Below are 20,788 nucleotides of genomic sequence, written 5' to 3'. Positions count from 1 at the left end.
TTTCCTATCTCCTACTTTCCCTCCTCACCTCCTCTTCTCCTGCTCCTGTTTTTCCCTACCTCCTCATTTACTTTCCTCCCCCTTCTCTCCTTCTCCTCCTCCTCTTTTTTTCCCAACTTTCTCCCACAGTTGAGTCGGGTCTTTGAGGAGTTCTGGATCTGCTCTGGGATGTTTGGGTTCAGTCCAGACCTCCATGTTGTATGAAAGAAGAGGTCAGACCCCTCCCTCCTCCTCCCCCCTGCCCCCTCCTCCTCCCCCCTCATCACCCACCGCCTGGTGTCTTTGTCTCTGTCCTTGGCAGTCTCAGCGAGTCCTCAGAGCGTCTTTCAACAGGAAAGAATAGCAGATTGTCTTCATTAAGGAGGACGCCTTGTATCAGGAAGTCCAGGCTGGGAGGGGGAGAGGAGGGGGGAGGTAGAGAGAGGGAGGAGGCAGAGAGAGAGAGAAAGAGAGAGAGAGGAGGTGAAGCAGAATGTCAAAGTGAGGAAGGTCTTTTGTGCCGGGTGTTTTCCGCCTGGCGACAGCTGATTCATATTCAAATGGAGCTTCTGAATGGACGGTTACACACTCTACATTCCAACACACACACACACACACACACACACACACACACACACACACACACACACACACACACACACACACTCACACTCACACAGACAGAGAGAGAGAGAGAGAAACGAATGCACCTCATTTATTAAGAGGAATGAAGAGAGTGATGTCATTGTTGGAGGAGGTGTGAAGCTGTGGGAGGAGGAGGGAGCGAAGGAGACGGGAGGGTAGAAAAAGGAGATAGAGAAGGAAACAGGAGGAAAGAAAAAAGGAGGTAGAGAAGGAAACAGGAGGAAAGAAAAAGGAAGCTCTGAATCCATTAGCATGTGCAGGGGTCAGAGGTCACGCCCATGAAGAGACTGAGCAGGTTTATAATGTTGAAGGCCGAACTGAAGTCTATGAGTCTGATGTGGGCGTAGCCGTCGGTGACGAGGTGTCGTAGCATCGTTAGCTCGGGAAGCTAACAGGTCAGTGAGGGTGGAGGTTGGAGTAAAAGGGGAGGAAGAGAAGGATGAAGGAAAGATCAAACTGATTCAGTGTCAGCTGTTGTCCCATCGTCTATAAATCCTCAGTTCTTCAGGCTGATCTGAGATCAGTGTTTCTGGCCTCAGCTGTTTACATGACAGCGCTTTAATTCAGTGTGAACTGCCCCTTTAATTAAACCTCCGGCAGAAGAAAAGCTGCTTCTTCTTCTTCTGTTGTTGTTGGTGCCTCAGGTTGATTTGTGGAGTCTGGATCAGACCAGATCTACTCAGAACCTGAACTGAGACCAGCAGGGACCTTTTCCCAGGACCTCCCCCATCCATCACACAGAGGCGCAGAGGAGGGAGTACTCTGAGTAGAAGTACCAGTACTACAGTTTAAAATTACTCTAGGTCTGTTCAGGTAAACCTGCACCTGCAGCCAATCAACAAGCAGCAGAGGACTGAGAGCGTCCAGGTGAGGACAGGTGTGTTCAGTGCAGGTACAAAGTGTAAAACATATTTATCACATTGTTCATCTCGAATGTTGATATATTTTATTCTTTCTGGATTCTCATTAGAAAATCTGATGGATTTAAACTGATTGTGTGTGTGTGTGTGTGTGTGTGTGTGTGTGTGTGTGTGTGTGTGTGTGTGTGTGTGTGTGTGTGTGAGAGTCAGTTTGTCCTGTAACAACGCTGACTCACACAGTTCATCTGTGACACACACAACGTTTGTTCTTCTGAAGAAACGTCTCCGTTTGTTCTTTTGTCTGAAAACAAAGATCCGACACACAGTCAGCTGATCTGAACACACACACACACACAAACACACACACACACACACACACACCCACACAAACACACACACTCACATTGTTCATTCAGCAGCTGTTTGTTTTTGGTATTTTTCGACGGTTTAGATTTGAATTAGTTTAATGTCTTCGACCTTTTTGTCCATCAGGACGCTGCTCAAGATCATTGTCATCTGCTGTGTCTGCACAGATGTTACAGATGTTACAGACGTTAAAGATGTTACAGGCGTACTGATGTTACTGGTGTTACAAATGTGACAGGTGTACAGATGTTACAGATGTTACAAGTGTAGAAATGTTACAGGCATTTAGGTGTTACGGATGTTACAGGTGTTACAGATGTTACAGGCGTACTGATGTTACAGGTGTTACAGATGTTACAGACGTACTGATGTTACAGGTGTTACTGATGTTACAGGTGTTACAGATGTTACAGGCGTACTGATGTTACAGGTGTTAAAGATGTTACAGACGTACTGATGTTACAGGCGTTACGGATGTTACAGGCGTTACGGATGTTACAGGTGTTACAGATGTTACAGGCGTACTGATCTTACAGGTGTTACTGATGTTACAGGTGTTACAGATGTTGTAGGTGTTACACAGACCCTGAGAATAGAGCACAATAATGAACATTCAGGAGAACACCTGGTTTTACAGTTTAAACAATCTGCAGAACAAATTGTTATTTCAGTGAAGTTGTTAGAGGAGTAGCAGAATGATTACTGTGACCTTTGACCTTTGACCCTGACCTTACACACAAACACTATAAAGAAAGAAAAACGGACCGACAGATGAAGAGTTTCTCTGTTCTCAGTACAGCCTGTGACCTCTGACCTCTGACTGTCTGCGGCTGGTCTGAGGACATGTTAATGTGACCTTTCGCAGCCTAAAGGTCGTCTGTAGGTCACATGACTGAACAGTGATGTGGTTTGTTCTCACCAATCAGAGCGCAGAGTGGGTGGAGAGATCCACAGATTTCAGTCGTTCCAGAAATTTCTGAAATTTCACAAACAGACCCACACAGGACTGTCCAGTACTCTGTAGTACTCTGTAGTACTCTGCAGTACACTGTAGTACTCTGTAGTACTCTGTAGTACCATGTAGTACTCTGTAGTACCATGTAGTACTCTGTAGTAGTTATGGTTTAGGTAGTCTCTAGGAAATGAATGTAAGTCAGTGTAAAATCCTGTGTGTCTGTGTGTGCGTGTGTGTGTGTGTGTGCGTGTGTGTGTGTGTGTGTGTGTGTGTGTGTGTTGGACAGCAGACGTTTTGTTCTGTTGTTGTCACAGAGAACAGACTCATTGTTTCTGACTGAACACTGTAAAAAAAACCTCGGTGGTAACGAGTCCCTCAGTCCCGTCTTCAGCTCCACTTCAGGATCAGTCAGGTCACATGACGCCGTCAGGATCAGTCAGGTCACATGACCCTGTCAGGTGACTGCAGGTGTCTTCATCACGTGCTCACTGTGATTTCCTGTTTGGTCCAAACAGTAAAAAATAAACTTCATGTCAGTCCGAAACATCTGCTCCAGACCCACAGAGGTTTAATTCACTGAGTGAGAGCAGGGACATGCTGTGCCCTGAGTCTTGGCCTCAGGTACAAACCTCCACCAATCAGAGAGCAGGAGGTGGTCTGTGTGCTGCCTGACAGACGGAGCACAGGGGGAAGTGGCCTCTTCTCTGCCTGAAACATTCTTTGAGTCTGATGTGTTTCTGCTCCGAGAGACGAGTCTTCGGCCAAACTGACATCACAGACACAAGAAGAAGAAGTGTTGTTGTTTTATTCTTCCTCTTCTCCCCCCTCTCCTCCCCCATCCTCCCCCTTCTCTCTTTCCTTTCCCTTTCCTCTCCTTTCATGCCTTTTCTTCTCCTCTCTGGCTCCCAGGCATCAGGGAGGGGGGAGGAAGGGGGGAGACTCTTTTCCATATGAAAAAGAAGAAAAACTATTAGGCAAATTAAAGTATTTAAAGCAACAGATTCAAACTAAGAAGTTTATTCACACTGACGCCTGGGAACGAACGAGAGACACTGACTGACTCTCTCGCTCTCTCTCTCTCTCTCTTTCTGTCTCCATCTATAAAAAAGTAAAGTTTTATGTTTTTAATGTGAATCAAGCAAAAGACACAGAGCTGGAAATTAAACGTGTCTCCTTTAAGGAAACTTGTCTTTTAGTTCAATAAAGTTTTGGTTGAACCATGATGAAGGTCAGTCTTCAGGTTGGTGCTTTAACCCATCATTATTTAACTTCAGGTGGTGCAGGTGTGTTTATCTGCAGCCAATCAGAGCAGCCGATTAGTTCACCTGGAGTATAAAGGACGGAGGGCTGTGACAGGTTTATCTAGACACTTTTAATTTGTTAAATTTCAGTCACTGGTTCTACGTTGAGGAGGAGAGCCGCCATTTTGGTTCCACCCTCTCTCTCCTGTTTGTGAGTGTTTTAGCTTCAGTTTTTGCTCCTGAAGTTAAATTATGATTAAAAGTTTGATCCTGAACAAAATGGCTCCTCATCTAGTTTCATGTTTGTCCTTCGACTGAGTCTTAACACTGAACTTTTACATTTTTAAAAACTGACTATTTAAGTTTATTATGTGTTTTTTATTCAACTTAAATTTTTGTTTTTAAGATAAAACAACTCAAAAAGATCCACAGAGAGTTTCTAAAATCAATTAAAAGTATTAAAATAATTCAATTCAATTCATGAAAATGAAAAACTGATTTTCTATCAATCACTTTATTGATTAATTGACTAATGCTTTCAGCTGATTGTATTCACTACTTGTCTGTAAGTGGTAGGCTAGAGCAGTTTGTCTGAGGTTCATCAAGTGGCACAGGGCAGGACAGGAAGCCCGGTGATGTCGACTTCAAAATAAAAGCTTGGTAAAACACGGAAGAAATGTTGGGAGAGAAAACAAATGAAAAACAAGAACATTTTTATTCTGTTTAATAGGATGTGATGTGTCTATGTCTTTTGTGACAACGTGATTCTTTAATTATTATTATCATTATTATTACTATTATTCATTTATTATTTTATTTATCTCCTCACTCTGTCCTGTTTTTTTCTGTCTGTGTTATTTGTAAAGTCCTGTTTTAAATAAAATTGAGTTTTAACTGAAATCAACAGATAAAAATAATTATAAATAAGACAGCAATGAGTCCATTGATTATTGATTAACTTCCGGTGCTCGCAGTGGTGAAGAAATCCTTCAGAAATTAACACTTTAAAGTTTTTCTCTGCCGTTTAACGAAACACAGATGATTCTATGACTTCTTTTTATTTCCATATGATCCTTGTTTTTATGTTATTAAAAAGATTATTTGACTAGAATGGAGAAAATTTCCTCAGTTTGTTGAGTCTTTACTTTATCTGTAAATGTAACGTTTCTGCTGTTTGGTTTATTATTAGAATCATAATAATTTAATATGAGCTTTAGTTAATTTTTTATGTTTTTTATCTGGTTTCTCTTGTTGTCTGTAAAAAGAGACACAACAAAATAAACTTTATTTGTCTTTATTTTATTTTTGTTGTAATGGTAAAAGTTCTGTGACAGAACAGAAAAAAAATAAAACTTAAATGGAAGAAATAAAAAGAGGCTCCTGGAGAAGGAAGCTGATAAATCTGAGATGATTTTTTTCTTCATATTGTTTAAAACCACTGAGCTGACAGCTGCAGTAAATCAACAGTGTTTTCTTATGGTGTTTAAGTAAAACATGATTATTTTATCTATCAGAGAACAACAGAGGATCTGTGTTCGGACCTGAGTAAACTGCCTCTTTGTTTGTTGCTCTGAATGGAGAGATGAATGTGTCCAGTGTCGATGTGAGAGCAGCTCACACTGAGGATCATTGTGTGTTTTCACAGCCTTTTGTTCTGAAAACTTCCTGATCTTTAGTTTAGTGATGCGAAACAGTGGTGGGCAATCGTCGGCCCAGATCTGGGGGAATCACGGCCTCCTCACTTTAATATTTCATTGTGTTCAGAAAAGATCAGATCAACTCGTTGATCTCTTATTCCCTGAAACATGAAACATTCAGATCATTAATGTGATTCTTTCAGCAAATAAAAGTATGCTTTTACTCTGAAGGCTCATGCTTTTACTCTGAAGGCGCATGCTTTTATTCTGGAGGCTGAGTTTCCTGCTGCTGAACTTTGTCCCCCTGCAGGTCCCTGTCTCGGTGTGTGTGTCTGTGCGTGTGTGAGAGTGTGCGTGGAGGACGGGACGGAGCGAAGGGACGAAGCCGCTGCTCGCCGACAGACAGCCGCTGAGCACCGGGGAGCTCCGGAGAGAGAGCCGGGGGGACAGAACCGGAGCCGCTGGAGCGTGTGGAGGGAGAAGACCCGGTTCTCCTGTGATCCGGATCAGTCCACCGGCCGGAGGAGAGTTTCATCTTCATAACTTGTGGGATTAAAAGCAGAACAAGAGGAGACAAGAGAAAAACCGCTCCGGGACCGGGTCTGGGTCCGCGGGTCTGGATTTATCTTCATGCTCTCCGCACACACAGGAGGTCCGCTGTGATCCGGATCCACTTTTGGGTCTTGTTCGGTGTTTTGTGTTGTTGGGGCGTGTGCGGGGGTCTTTGTCGGACCATGGTGGGGGAGATGGAGGGGAAGGAGAAGCCCAGGCCCAGTCCGGATTATCTGATGCAGCTCATGAACGACAAGAAGCTGATGAGCAGTCTGCCGAACTTCTGCGGCATCTTCCAGCACCTGGAGAGACTGCTGGACGAGGGTGAGACCCGGACCCCCTGTCCACCTGTCTGTCTGTCTTTACACCTGTCTGTCTCTACACCCATCAGTTTCTCTGTCTGAGTTTCATTAGAAAAAATAAAAAAATCATTTTCAGATTCAGTTTTTAGAGAAACCAGAAGTCTGATCCCGATCTGTAAAAACACACATTAAACTCCTGATTAAAGTCATTTATAGTTTTAATGAAGCTAAAGTATTTAATAAGCAGCTGGATGACCTCCCATACAATATATGACATTTGTAGGCTATATGTCCCATACATATATATATATATATACATCCTCTGGATATATGAAATACTCATAGTAAAACCTGTATATGTACATATATTAAAATATTTACATGATGATTTTTATATGGTATAACATATTGTGAGCATATACATTAGATATATTGTAAGTTTATTAAAACAACATACATATAAACATTTTATTTGCTTTTTTCTACATTTTTCTAATGAATTTTGAACAGTCTAGCTAAGACTTTTGGACCCTATAATATCAACATATACTGACAGGCTTTGGGATTGATATATATACAATATAAACATACATACATAAACATATTATGTATATCTATATCTATATATAAATAGATATAAATATATAAATATATATATATGATATTTGCATATAGGCTCTGTCAGTGTTAAACAGTGAATTTTAATATAGACCTTCTTGTTTAAAACTTTAATTATTTCCATTTTATGTAGCTTTAAACTTCTCCTCTCACTTTTCACTGCGACAGTAAAAACTGAAGTGATCAATCAATTAATAAAAAAGTTCATTGGCAACTATTCTGATAATTCATTCATCAATTCAGTCACTTTTCATGACCCTAAAACTCTGGTTCCAGTTTCTAAAATCAGCCTCAGACGACAATGTTAAAAAGTAAAATACAGAATCTGCAACATGAAAATAAAATAATCAGGATCTTTTTTTTTGATAGTGATAGTGGTACTTTAAAACAAAAAAACAAAAACAAAGGAAACATGTTCAGAGAAAGTAATTTTTTTTCTGTTTTCATATGATTAGCAGCTTTTTTAAAAATCCTAATTATAAAAAAACAGAATTAGTTTGTATCAAACAAACTAAGAAGCTGATTTTAACGACTTCAATAAACATCGAGCTGTTTAATCTGTAAAAAGTTTAATCTTAAAAACACATTTCTGTTTATGAAGAAAATAAAATCACAACAAGATTAAAAAAAAACGAAACAGCTAAAAGTTTAAATTCCCAGTGAGAATATTTCAGCCGACGTGTTTGTTTCACCTGCTGATTGGGGAACAGGTGAAGCCACTGAGCAGAAACATCTGGAGCTGATCACAGAGTCACAGCCCACACACACACTGAGCACATCTGGAACAGTTTGTTGTTTCTGCAGGGAGATGGCTTCACTGGTTTCAGACCGAATCTGAAGAGAAAAACCTTCAATGGATGAAAAAAGAAAACATGAACATTTACTCCACAACTGCACCGAAGTAAAAATCTGAAGTACTTGTACTTCACTCAAGTATTTCTACCACTACATGTATGTCTGAATCTGACTCTGACTCAGAATCAGAATCAATCAATCAGAATACTTTATTGATCCCCAGGGGGAAATAAAATAAAATAAATAAACCCACAGTGCAAAGTGTTTTACAGAAGGCAGCAAATTAAAACATGCAGCTCATATAAGGCAACAATCAGAAATACTGTTAAAGTGTCGTATTATTAGTGCAAATAAACCAGAGATAAGATAAAAATAAAAATAAGATGAACCTTTATTGATCCGCCGTAGAGGAAATTCAAACTGACACAGCAGCACAAGGGGACAAATGTAATAAAGAATAAAATAAGAAAAGGAACAGAAGCTATAGAATAAATAAGATAAATTAGAAATACTATATACAAAAACATATACAAATGCAAAAAAGGCATTCTGTACATGTGCAAATAAGTAATAAGAATTTATGTTTGAGGCAGAGTCACCAGCAAGAGGGCAATAAAACCAAAAACCAAAAAGTTAAAGTTGTCAGTAAAATTCAGTGAAATCAGAGAAAAGCTCGATGATAAAATTTTTAAGAAGAGATTTAAAAGAGGTCGGTGACTCTGAGCTGATTCCCTCAGAGTTTCAGGCTCTGACTGTGAAACCTCTGTCACCTATCGGTTTTAGTTCGGCCTCAGGAACAACTAACAGACGCTGTCCGAGGATCTGAGGCTACGAGCTGCTTCACCAGTGGTCAGAGGTCAGATATAAAACACGGAGAAAGGAGCTTTCAAAGTCGGATCTTGAACTCAGTTTTCTAAGAAGAACTGGGAGTCGGTGTCAGGAGGAGAACACCGGCATGATGTGGTCTCTTCTTCTGTTCTGTTCAGTCTGGAGCCCAAAAATATATATTGATAGATTTTGTATTGGATTTTCGTGATGTGATCGTTTACTGAACATCATTGTCATCGACACGTCGCCTCCTCTAACCACAGCTTTTATTACTTCATGTTGAACTGATTAACAACATGAGTGAGGACACGTCTGCACACACAACAGCTCAGTGTTGTGTTCATGATTCATACAGAGTGGGAGGAAGGGGGGGGGGGGTACGGGGGGGTGAATGACCTTCAGACAGTCAACTGGTCGACACACACACACACAGAGATCCCACATCAGTAAAATACAAACGTCTCTGTCTGATTTGATGGTTAGTTGACAGAAGCAGATTTATGTTTCATGTCTGCACTGAACTTTCCCAGCATCTCCTGAACGCACCACGCTGTATTCACTTTCTTCTTCTGTACGTCTTCATCTGTTTCCCTCCTCCTCCTTCTCCTCCTCCTCCTCCTCGCTGACCTCCCTCTCTCTCAATTACACTAAGTGCAGCTATTCATCATTTAATTGGTCTAATTAATTAATTCAGAGGCTAAAATCAAGTGTGTGTGTGTGTGTGTGTGTGTGTGTGTGTGTGTGTGTGTATGTGTGTGTGTGTGTGTGTAGGGAAAATCAATTTACCCAGAATTCCCTTTGGCTGGCGTCCCTGCTGTAATGGTCTCAGTTCTGCAGACAGACAGTAAAACCGGAGACAGAGTGTGTGTGTGTGTGTGTGTGTGTAAGTCAAAAACCCCAACATTTGTATAAAGAACAGCTTCACTGTGAGACCCACACGTTTCTATTTTGACGTCTTTCATACGACACGTTACAAAGAACATTAATAAAAAAAATATAGAAAATAGAAAATAAAAGATATAAAATAAAAATAAAATAAAAAATAGAAAATAAAAGTATGAAATATGGAAAGATTTGGAATTGTAGGGGCCAAGTTTATGATTATATCAGAGACTCGTTCCCACAGGTCGTCTGTGCAGCATTTTATTATGACATCATAGTTAGGTTTTGTTGCTAGGCGACATCTAGTGGTCGTAGTAATGATGACAGGAGCAAAGCAAAACCAAGCCATGTGCATTATTTTAGTAACCATGGCGATGAAGGTAGTTACGCCACTCTCGGTACAGTCCGCGTGTTTATTATTGTAACCATGACAACAGAGGTCCGGTACACCTGCGGCCTGATGGGACGTCGCTTCAGGAGACGCTCCTGTGGGTCGTATCAGAGTTGGTTGATGGTCGTTCAGGGTGGAGATAAGGACAGGTGACGCTACCTGGAGGGTGTGGGCGGAGTCTTTAACCTCAGAGGCGGAGGCCATTTTGTTTTCAGGTTGTTCGTCCGTCTCATTCTCGTGGACACGATATCTCAGTAATGCCTTGATGGAACTTCTTCAAATTTTGCACCAACTTTCCCTTGGACACAAGAACAAACTGATTAGATTTTGTGTTCAAAGGTCAAAGGTCAAAGGTCAGTGTGAATTCACAAAACACTTTTTAGCCATAACTCAAGACTTCACTCAGCAATTAAGACAAAATTTTACACAAATTGTTATTACTTTATATGATTCCGGATAAAAAGGGATGTAACCTGAAACTTCTAGTTCTTCGCTGATATTCAGTTAAGTTTTGAACGTCTTCTTCGTCTGTACTAAATAGTTTTTTATCTCGTTGATGACGTCTCTCTGTGGACGTGGAGAGTCAGACATTTTGCTCCCTGTGTGATCAGGACTCAGTAAACCGGTTTCTGTAGCAGCTCAGACTCTTTCACTTCTGGTTTGTAGGAGTTTTTTCTTCCTTTTTATAAAGCTTCTCGCTCAGTGAGACTCCTGCTGTTCTGCTCCTCGGACGTCTGTCCTCAGATGTTGATGATGTTCAGGTCGGATTTCACCGTCCACTGTGGATGTTGAGGTGTGTTCAGAACGTTATCTAGTCGCAGAAGTCCTCCTCTTTCCATCTTCATCGTCTTTACAGAGTGACGATGACGATGTTTGCTTCCAGAATCAGTTGATTTTTATCTGAATCTAAACTTCTTCTTCTTCTTCTTCTTCTTCTTCTACAAACATAACTTTGCTGATTGTTCTTGTTGCCGTTACGGTGGTCTGAGCTGCAGAGAGGATTACAGGAGGGCAGGGGGTCATGAAGAGGGGGCGGGATGTTGAGAGCGGTGGTCAACAGAGACGGACACAGCTGTGGAGGCAACAGTCAGAGCCGGAGGCCATGTTGTTTTCAGGTTGTCCGTCCCCACGTCTCATTCTCGTGGACACAATATCTCAGTAACGCCTCGACAGGACTTCTTCTAATTTGGCAAGAACATTCATGAGGACTCAAGGATGAAATGATTAGAGGTCAAAGGTCAACGTGACCTCACAAAACACTTTTTAGCCATAACTCAAGATTTCATGCAGCAATTATGACACAATTTCACACTAATGGTTCATATTTTCTCTGACTCTGGATAAACAGGGATGTGCCCTGAAACTAATCTGAGTGGCGGAGGGATACGACCACGAGGAGGTGATTCTAGTTGAAAATCACAGACATGAGAATAAAAACCAGGGGCCACCATGTTGTCAGGAGGTGAAAAGAAACGAAAACTAAAGGATAAAAATATGATCTATAAGAACATTACTTCTTTAACACTTTTAAACTCCTAAACTAAACAGTTTTCCGCTGGACATGAAAACCACAGTGTTGGTGTCCATATGCACAAAATGAGCTGCCAGAAGGAGGAGATCAAATCAGCTGTTTCTCCTTCGGGAGAGAACCATAAAAAGAAAATAGATCTGAAATTCTTTGAGTAAAAATGTATAAACACTTCATGTGTGGCCTTCAGCCAATCAGGACAAAGCTCTGTCGTCACAGTGGTGGTTCAGCCCGGAGACACCGCAGGCGCCGCGCTCCCGCCAGGTTCTAACGTCATGTGACACGTTGACGATCTGCAGGGAAACTTTCATTCAGCGCCGCAGGAAGTCGAACGCACCTAACATTACGGACTCATGATGGTCTGTGGCCTCATGGGAAATGGTGTTTTTCAAAGGTCGCTAAAACAACATAAATATTGAATAAACAGCGTGAGATCGTGTGTGAAGTCACATGACGTGTTGGTCCCAGGCTGAATGTTAATGTTATGTTAGTTATTACAGTCGGTACAAACATCTGTGAGATTTCTGCTTCTGTTTTTATGTTTCTTTGTCCCCTTTCTTCATCCTCCTCCTCCTCTCTCTTTCTTTGTGTCAGCTTGTCCTGAGGCAACACACACACACACACACACACACCCACACACACACACACACACATACATCAGGCTGGCTCCAACAGAAGAAGCTGTCTGGCAGTTTTATGTGGAGCATCTTATTATTATCACAGCAGCATGGTGTGTGTGTGTGTGTGTGTGTGTGTGTGTGTGTGTGTGTGTGTGTGTGTGTGTGTGTGTGTGTGTGTGTGTGTTCTCCGCAGTAACGTTCAGAAACATCACGTGTTCTCGTTGCTGTGACAGCGCCCCCTAGTGTTGGGAGCAGGAAGTCAGGTGAGCCCGCAGAGGAAGGAGACCGTTGTTCACTTCCTGTTTCCTGCTGACACCAGACGTCTCATTAATTCTTTCAAACGCTGTTTAATATTTAACGAGGTTTTTCTCTTTAATCACCTTGTTGTAGCTGAGCTCTTCCTGCTGTTTGCTGATGACGTCATACAGGAAGTGAAACTGAGAGTTAATGAATCAACAGGATTTGGTTTTAAAGTTTGTGAATCACAGTAAATATGAAGGGAAGAGGTCAGACTGTGGTGATGATCAATACTTCACTGGTCAGTTTGGTAATGTCAAACATGTCACGTTGTCATGGTGCTGTTGTTGTTGTCATGGAGCTCTGTTTCCAAAAGGATGAAGAATGAAACAAAACTCATCATGTGAGTCTGATCAATAACAATGATAAGACCTGTATTGACAGTGAAGATCTGTTTGTCGTAGTCGTATCAATAATAATAATAATGATAATAATAATAATATAATATCCAGACCACGCAGCCTTTGTTGTTTTATAGTATTGATGGTTTGAGTCTCGTGCTGCTGTTTGTGTTTTATTGTTGAGTTTTGTGTATTTTAAAGGTCAGACGCCGTAAACGGCCTCAGACTGTAAAAGCTGTGAAATGTTGCTCTGTCTCAGCTTTTATTCTGTTTTATCCCTGAACAAATAAACAGGAAGTAAAATTATTTATTTAATGTTACACATGTGAGGAGGTCAAGCTAACAGTTGTTTCTGAATCCTGAAAATTTCTGGACTATGTGTGTGTGTGTGTGTGTGTGTGTGTGTGTGTGTGTGTGTGTGTGTGTGTGTGTGTGTGTGTGTGTGTGTGTGGTCAGAGCAGGACAGAGCAGGAAACTGATTGGACTTTTTTGAAAAGCTGACAAATCAGTAAAAACATCAGAAGAAAAGAAAAGAGAAAAAGGTTTTAATAACAGAGACCATAAATCACCCTGACAGTTTAATCACACACACACATCACACACACACACACACACACACACAGACACACACACACAAACACACACACACACAAACACGCATACACACACACACACACACACACACACAGGTCAGGTCAAGGTTATTGTACAGTTTCCTCCTATTGAGTGACAAAGAGCTACTGCTGGCCACCAGAGGAAAAACAACAAGTAGCGAGGGACAAAAGAGAGGAAGTAAACCTAACAGGAGANCACACGCACACTGGAAATTACATTTTTAAGAGTTTGAATCTTTTTATATTGGCAGACTCACCAGACATTCAACAAGTCCTTCAACCTTAGTGACCATATAGTTTTTTACCAGACCTTCGACGTCATGGTTACGGTAACAAAACAATAGCCTACAATAACTCGTGGTTAAGGTTGAAGATGAAAGAAACAACGTTGACTTGGTTTGAAACAGGAAACAAACAGCAGTCTACTAGTTTCTGATTGGCTCAGCCTGAATGGTCCTGGCTCCTGATTGGGTCTCACAGAGCTTTCCTGACCCATGATTGGCTGTGTGAGGCGGTGTTGTGAGGACTTTGATTGCTTTGAGCTGAATCAGTACACAGACAGCTTCATTAAGTTTCCCAGCATGCACAGGGAGGAAGAAATAAATTTTAGGGCTTTTAAGGTCAGGGATGGTGTGGGCGTCATAGCAACTGTTACTTGGGATACCCTCACTTCCTGTAGGAGATGGCAGCAGCTTCACTGTGCCTCTGAACCAGTGATGTATTGACAGATGTGATGCAGCGCCCCCACTCGGCCTGTGGTCACTTGTGGTACTGCAACTACAAATCCCATAAATCCTCAGGGACGTCCTCGGTTACAGAAGCTCCAGCTGCAACAGGCTCAGTTATTACTCTGTGTTTTAATACATGGAGGGTTCATCTTTGTTAAAAAGTGAGTTTTATTAGCGTAAAGTCTGGGGACCAGCGGGGAAACACTACTGAGCATGTGCAGTGGAACATGGACGCAATTAGTGAGGTGAAATAATTAGTGCGGATCCAGATCATGTGATACATCCATGGAATGAACATCAACTGCCTTAAACTCTGCCGCTTTAACGTTGTTGTCTATGTGTGTTGCGCACACTAACATGTGTTGACGCGTTGTGTGTTTCAGAGATCAGCCGTGTGAGGAAGGACATGTACAACGACACTCTGAACGGGTCAGAGAGGAGCAGCGAGCTGCCGGACGCCGTCGGTCCGACCGTCCAACTGCAGGAGAAACTCTACGTTCCCGTGAAGGAGTATCCTGATGTACGTGTGTGTGTGTGTGTGTGTGTGTGTGTTTGTGTTGAAGCTGCATGCTGCGTTCAGGATCAGTGTGTTGCCAATGAGTTAATTAATGTTCATTATTAAGCACACACACAGTCAGTGTTTCAGCTCCTGCTGTGTGAGGAGATGATGTTGTGTGTGTGTGTGTGTGTGTGTGTGTGGTGTGTGTTTTGTTGTGTGGTGTATGTGATCCTGATAGCTCTTTACAAACATCGTCAGAACCATATATATAAAGTGATTAAAGTGGTTAATATGGAATGAGATGCACTGACCCACTACTACAAACCAACCAAACAGAACAGAAATAGGTCTGTATAGGAGAAGTGTATTGGCTGATAGATTGGCTGGTTGTCATGGTAACTCCTCTCTCCCTCCCTCTCTCTCTGCATCAGTTTAACTTTGTGGGGAGGATTCTGGGTCCTCGTGGTCTGACAGCGAAGCAGCTGGAGGCTGAAACAGGATGTAAGATCATGGTGAGAGGGAAGGGCTCCATGAGAGACAAGAAGAAGGTAACACACAACTAACTTTTCCCTCCATTACATCATGACGATTGACAGTTAGACAAGCCCTCTGATTGGCCGACTGTCACTCATGTAACAACAGGGCTGATGTCGGGTTGATCAGTGTTTGTTATGAGCCTGATGAGCCGCCATCTGTGCTGAGGATGATGTAAGCGTGATGCCACAGCGTGATGTGACACCTGTACAGCTGTTTATCGTGTCTCTTTGTGGTGGTTTTGTGTCTGGCAGGTCTCTTCAGTATCTGTGACTACAGGCCACAGAGCGTGAACTCCTCTCAGTCTCTCATGATTTACTGATGTGTTCATTATCTTCATAAAATAGGAAATATAAAACAAAACCACCTGAGGACTTCTGCTGAACAATTAGCAGAAATGACTGAAGCCATAAAGTGAGTCAAGTGATAATAAAGTGAGTGAAGAGGAAGAAGAAAGAAAAAAAAAAGATTGGAAACTATTTCAAACATTTCAGGTCAAACTGCTGCAAAAACACACAACTGTTAACAAGGTTAGCCACCTGCTACGCTAACAGAGATACATGAGACAGAGGGAACAACAGGAGGTCAACAGAAAACAGATGGAGGAGGAAGAGGAGAGGAGGAGAAGAAACAGGAGAGTAGAGGAGGAGAAGAGATAAAAACAGAATGTGAGAGTTGTTGTTTCTGACTGACGTCCTGCTGAAACACACACAGGACTTATTTATTATCACAGCTCAGCTGTGCGAGTGTGTGTGTGTGTGTGTGTGTGTGTGTCTGTGTGTGTGTGTGTAAATGATTGTCCAATCAGCTGCAGCTCCTTAGGTTACCGGGCAGATTAGACCTCAGTGTGTCAGTGTACAGGTCTGTTGTTGTTTTCAGCCTTGAAGACGTAGTAACTGTATGAGCTGGTGAACTGTGAGTTAGTTAGATACAACAAGTTTTTCTTTATCATCTCTCCGCTGGTCTGTTTAATGTAACGGTCACGTTAGTAACAGTCATGTTAGTAACGGTCACCCTTAGGTGACAGCAACACCCTTTGAAGTATTGTAAATTAATGTTTTGAATGTTGATACGAGTTGTGGTTCGTCAGGTTTGTCTCTTGTCTTGTTTTGTACACTTGTAGGAACAAGATGTTGTGTGTTGATCAGTCCTGGTTGTGATGTGTATTTTATACATTATACGTTATTCATCGGTGGTGGAAGTTCACATGTCAAACTTCACAAAGGTGAAACTGTTTGAGGACTTTACTTCATCCTGCGAGTGGATCCACTGATCTCAGTGATTCTATTGGATGAAATGAAGTCACCTCTAAATGCTGCTGTCAGACCTTCAGCTGTCGAGTGGGAGCAGTTATTTCTGGCGCCGCTAGTTCAGGAAGGAAAAATCCAATCGGCCATTTCTGTGTCTGTCAACCCTCCCTGTTCACTGTGATTTATAAATGATGATTATTAATAAACAAATGAAGGAAAAATGTACACTACAACTCCCAGAATGCATTTAGCTCACATCTAAACATCACCTGTCTGTCTCTACCTGTGTGTGCAGGAGGAGCAGAATCGAGGGAAGCCGAACTGGGAGCACCTGAACGAGGATCTTCACGTCCTCATCACAGTGGAGGACGCTCAGAACAGAGCTGAGATCAAACTCAAACGAGCCGTGGAGGAGGTCAACAAGCTGCTGGTGCCCGCCGTGAGTTGCCTGACCTCTGACCTCTGACCTCTGTTATATGTTTGTGTGGTTGTTAGATAGTACTGGTGATATTTCTACTATAGAGAAGAAATGAAGCCTCTCTGTGTGTTCTCACCTGTTGACTCACCTGCCTCCACCTTCTGTTCCTGATCCTTTAAAACTTTTCCTGTCCCGGCGGGATGTGTGTGTGTGTGTGTGTGTGTGTGTGTGTGGCATCAGCTGTGTTGAAACAGAGCTGATATCACTGTGGTTTTGAGGAAGCACATGAATCATGTGATGGCTGAAGGATGCTGAGTCTTGATATGTTAATGGAGATAATAAATCCATCAGGATTATATTTACACCTCAGGCTGGTTTCAGTGTTACCTGCTCCCTTGTGAAGTCAGGACAGTATCATCCTCTGTTTTAACATCAGACAGTGAAACATCTTTTTATTTTATTTTCTAACCTCACGGTCTTTATTTCTCTCACAGATCTGATGTGGTAACACATGTCGTTAGCAGCTGTGTTACTAATATTATCCTCTTGTTCTGACTCTGTTCTATCGGCTCTGTTTCTGTCTGCTGACCTGCAGCAGTGTTCACTTCCTCTTTTCACTCTTTCTGAATTAAACACATCAGAACAGCCGCCTTCACATTTCACAGTTACTGTTCTGTGACTGAAGAAAGCTAACGAAGGTTCACCTGCAGGTGATGTTCGTCAGGCTGAAACCAGAGTTACCAGTGAAGAGCGCTCGATAAATCTGACTCTGAATCAGTCTGAGTGGAGAATATAAAAATGTTTCTGCAAGAGGCTCGTTGTTTGTCAGCAGCTATAAAGTTGTCCAGAGTGACAGCTTTTAATTTGAAAGAGGACGGGATATATTTTATTACCCACTCCTGTGATATTAATTCTGTCTGAATCAAGCTACAGAGTGTGTGTGTGTGTGTGTGTGTGTGTGTGTGTGTGTGTGTGTGTGTGTGAGTGTGTGTGTGTCTGACGGTGAGACAGGAAGTGCAGTGATTCTGCTGATCCTCACTTCCCCCGCTTTCACTTCCTTGATTTTGTCCGACCAATGGGAGGCAGGAAAACCATCGCTCAGCCAGAAAAAGAGGAAGAGAGTCTGATCATGTGGTGTGTGTATGTGTGTGTGTGTGTGTGTGTGTGTATGTGTGTGTGTGTGTGTGTGTGTGTGTGTGTGTGTGTGTGTGTGTGTGTGTGTGTACTTCAAATCTGACAGGAAGTTGGACAGGAACTTTGCGAAGTTAGTGTCATGTTGGAGTTGTTCAGAAGTTGTTGAGAGCTTGTTTTGTAATTTGACTGGAGGAAATAAGTAAATTATCTAATTAGTTAATGAGCTCTTTAGTGAGCTTACGACAGGTGTTAAAACTGGACAGGTAATCATCGACAACACTTTGTCAGCTGTAAATTTGACACTACGTTTTCAGGTATTTGTACATTTTTGTTGTACTGTAATTTTCCTGCAGCTGTTACAGATATTTACTGTTCTCTGCTTTTAGAAGCTGCAGACTATTACAGGTGTATTACCTGTGTTTACAGGTGTTTTATAGGTGTATTGCATGTGTTTACAGGTATATTACAGGATGTTTCAGTGATCTTGTGCTATAAGAGCATAGACTCTATTCCACAGCGCCCCCTGTGGTCAGAGCCTCCTCAGAAAAGGTGTGAGGACAGACAGACTTCCTGTTGTCCCATGGTGTCAGGAAGCTGAAACGCTGCAGGAGAATATAAACACACACTGTTATATAACAGGACTTCCTGTTTCCTGTCCAAGCCATTGTTCCTCTCTCATTGATCATGAGTTGGTGTCAGTGTGTCTGTGGCGCCCCCTGTGGCTTCACCTGTCACTATTATTACTCTCTTTGTTTATTGTGGGCGCTGAACCAGAACACTGCAGAGCCAGATATAAACAGCAACATGACGACACACGTGAACCAGGTGAATGCTGAACGTTTTCATTCGTAGCAGTGTGAAATAAACCTGCTGCTTGTTTTTGATCGCGATCATATTGACAGATGATCGACACAAGAACCTTAAATTAAGCTGCAGCCGCGGAGGAGACGATACGGGNTCTCTCTTGCAGCCTCCACTCAGGCTCCTCGTGTCCTCTCTGGCCCTGCTCCCGTCTTGGCCCCGCCCACCACCCTTCGTACACCTGCCCCCACAGGCCCCGCCCTTATGCCTCTGATTCGTCAGATTCAGACGGTGCTGCCCAATGGGACGCCAGCTCTGATGCAGGGGGCGGGGCCTGAGTCCGGTCTGATCTATGCGACACCGTACGACTACCCGTACGCTCTGGCAGCGCCGGCCTCCATCTTGGAATACCCCCTGGACTCTGGCGGGGTGTTAGGTAAGCCCGCCCCCCCCTGCTCCTGCGACTGCTCCCCCACACCTCATCACCACCCCCATGGCCAGTGGAGCCCCGCCCCCACGCTGCTCCTCAGACACACCTCCTAGAGAGAAAACAAGCGCTCCTCTACAACAAACACAACACACACACACACATCACCACACACACACAGCACACACACACCACACACACACACACAAACACCGCCTCGTTTTCACATAGCTGAAACCTGCAGTGCCCCCTGCTGGACTGAGTCAATCAACAGTTAAACCTGGAGGTTCTTACCCAAACAGGGAGGGGGGGGGGGGGCCCACCTTAAATATAATAACTTTCAGTTGTCCTGATACTGAGACATGATGGACAGAGTGGACAGTTCAATTATTTAAATTCAGTTTGGTTTGTCCACAGGGTGGCGCTGCGCCCTTTCTCCAGCATCTTTTAATGTTTACGTTTAACTGTGAACGAGGCGTTTTCAGAGTACGCCTGTGTTCTTTTAAGATTGTTTGTACTACTGTTCGACATCGAATGCGTGTCGCCGTAGACTAACCTGCACAGTTTTTTATTTTAAGAACTGACGATACAACTGGAAACGATGCATCATGTGAAACTGGCAGCTTTCCTGCACTGAAACATGCAACGCCCTGTAATCTGTAACTTGAGACATGAACTTGAAGCCCACACATTTCCTCAAACGAGTTGAGTGTCGACCTTCCAAACGCCTGTCAGTACACCTTCCACACGTTTTTCAACACAGACCCTTCGAATACGCCTCAAACACCCTTCTAAATCGTTTTTTTCCACACACATTAAACACACTCAACACGCTTCCAACACGCTCCAAACACGCCACATGTCTGATGCTAGACGAGGTTTTTCGATTTGATTTAACAGTTTAACGACGGCGATTCTGACGCGCTCACATCATGTTTCAGTGCTGCAAACAACACGAGTCTGATGTTTTTAGAAATATTTTTTTAGACTGAGATAATTCATTAATCAACAATCAAAAGCAGTTCAGAGTGAACAAGGAGCAGCTCTAACCAGTACGACCACAAGGACATTAAGTATTATGTGTTAAACCACTTATGTTTCTTGATTTTAATCAAATTTCACTGAGAAATTCTTACTGGTCGATGTCGGTGATCTAGAAAATACAATGGACTCAGGGCCAGCAGTGGGAAAAAGACGTCAGAGCATAATAATATGCAAATATAAGTTCACTATTTTTTAGCATTAAAGTTGAAAATGTTAAGAAAATGTAAATATAAAAACAAATTACACTAGAAAAGTTTGTTGATTTATTTCTTATCAAAATTAGTCACTAAATATATTACAAGAAAAATATTTTGTTGATCTTTTACGATTCATTAATGAAATTTTATTTTATGATATTTTTCTCAAAGAAAATATCAGGCAATAAACAATCTGTAAAATTATGATTTATTCTTGAATTATTTACAAGATTTTTTTTGTTTGAAAACATTATAAAAAACTGGTTCCTAACAAAATTATTTTTTTATTATATTATTACAGGATC

General features: G+C 42.2%; 1 protein-coding gene across 1 annotated transcript in view; it reads left to right on the top strand.

The window, feature by feature from the left end:
• Nucleotides 1–6,051: 6,051 nt before the first annotated feature.
• The window catches only part of LOC111223875 (protein quaking-like), a 20,052-nt gene continuing 5,315 nt past the window's right edge, over nucleotides 6,052–20,788 (top strand). Inside the window, exons 1-5 of the mRNA XM_022748173.1 lie at nucleotides 6,052–6,559; nucleotides 14,563–14,699; nucleotides 15,110–15,226; nucleotides 16,758–16,901; nucleotides 18,951–19,251. Coding sequence (XP_022603894.1) covers nucleotides 6,418–6,559; nucleotides 14,563–14,699; nucleotides 15,110–15,226; nucleotides 16,758–16,901; nucleotides 18,951–19,251 — 841 coding nt within the window. The 5' untranslated portion in view covers nucleotides 6,052–6,417. The remainder of the gene's footprint in view (nucleotides 6,560–14,562; nucleotides 14,700–15,109; nucleotides 15,227–16,757; nucleotides 16,902–18,950; nucleotides 19,252–20,788) is intronic.

This window comes from Seriola dumerili, unplaced genomic scaffold (genome assembly GCF_002260705.1).
Source record: "Seriola dumerili isolate Sdu_G_001 unplaced genomic scaffold, Sdu_1.0 BDQW01000120.1, whole genome shotgun sequence".
Taxonomy (NCBI): domain Eukaryota; kingdom Metazoa; phylum Chordata; class Actinopteri; order Carangiformes; family Carangidae; genus Seriola; species Seriola dumerili.
This window is presented reverse-complemented; position numbering and strand designations above follow the sequence as displayed.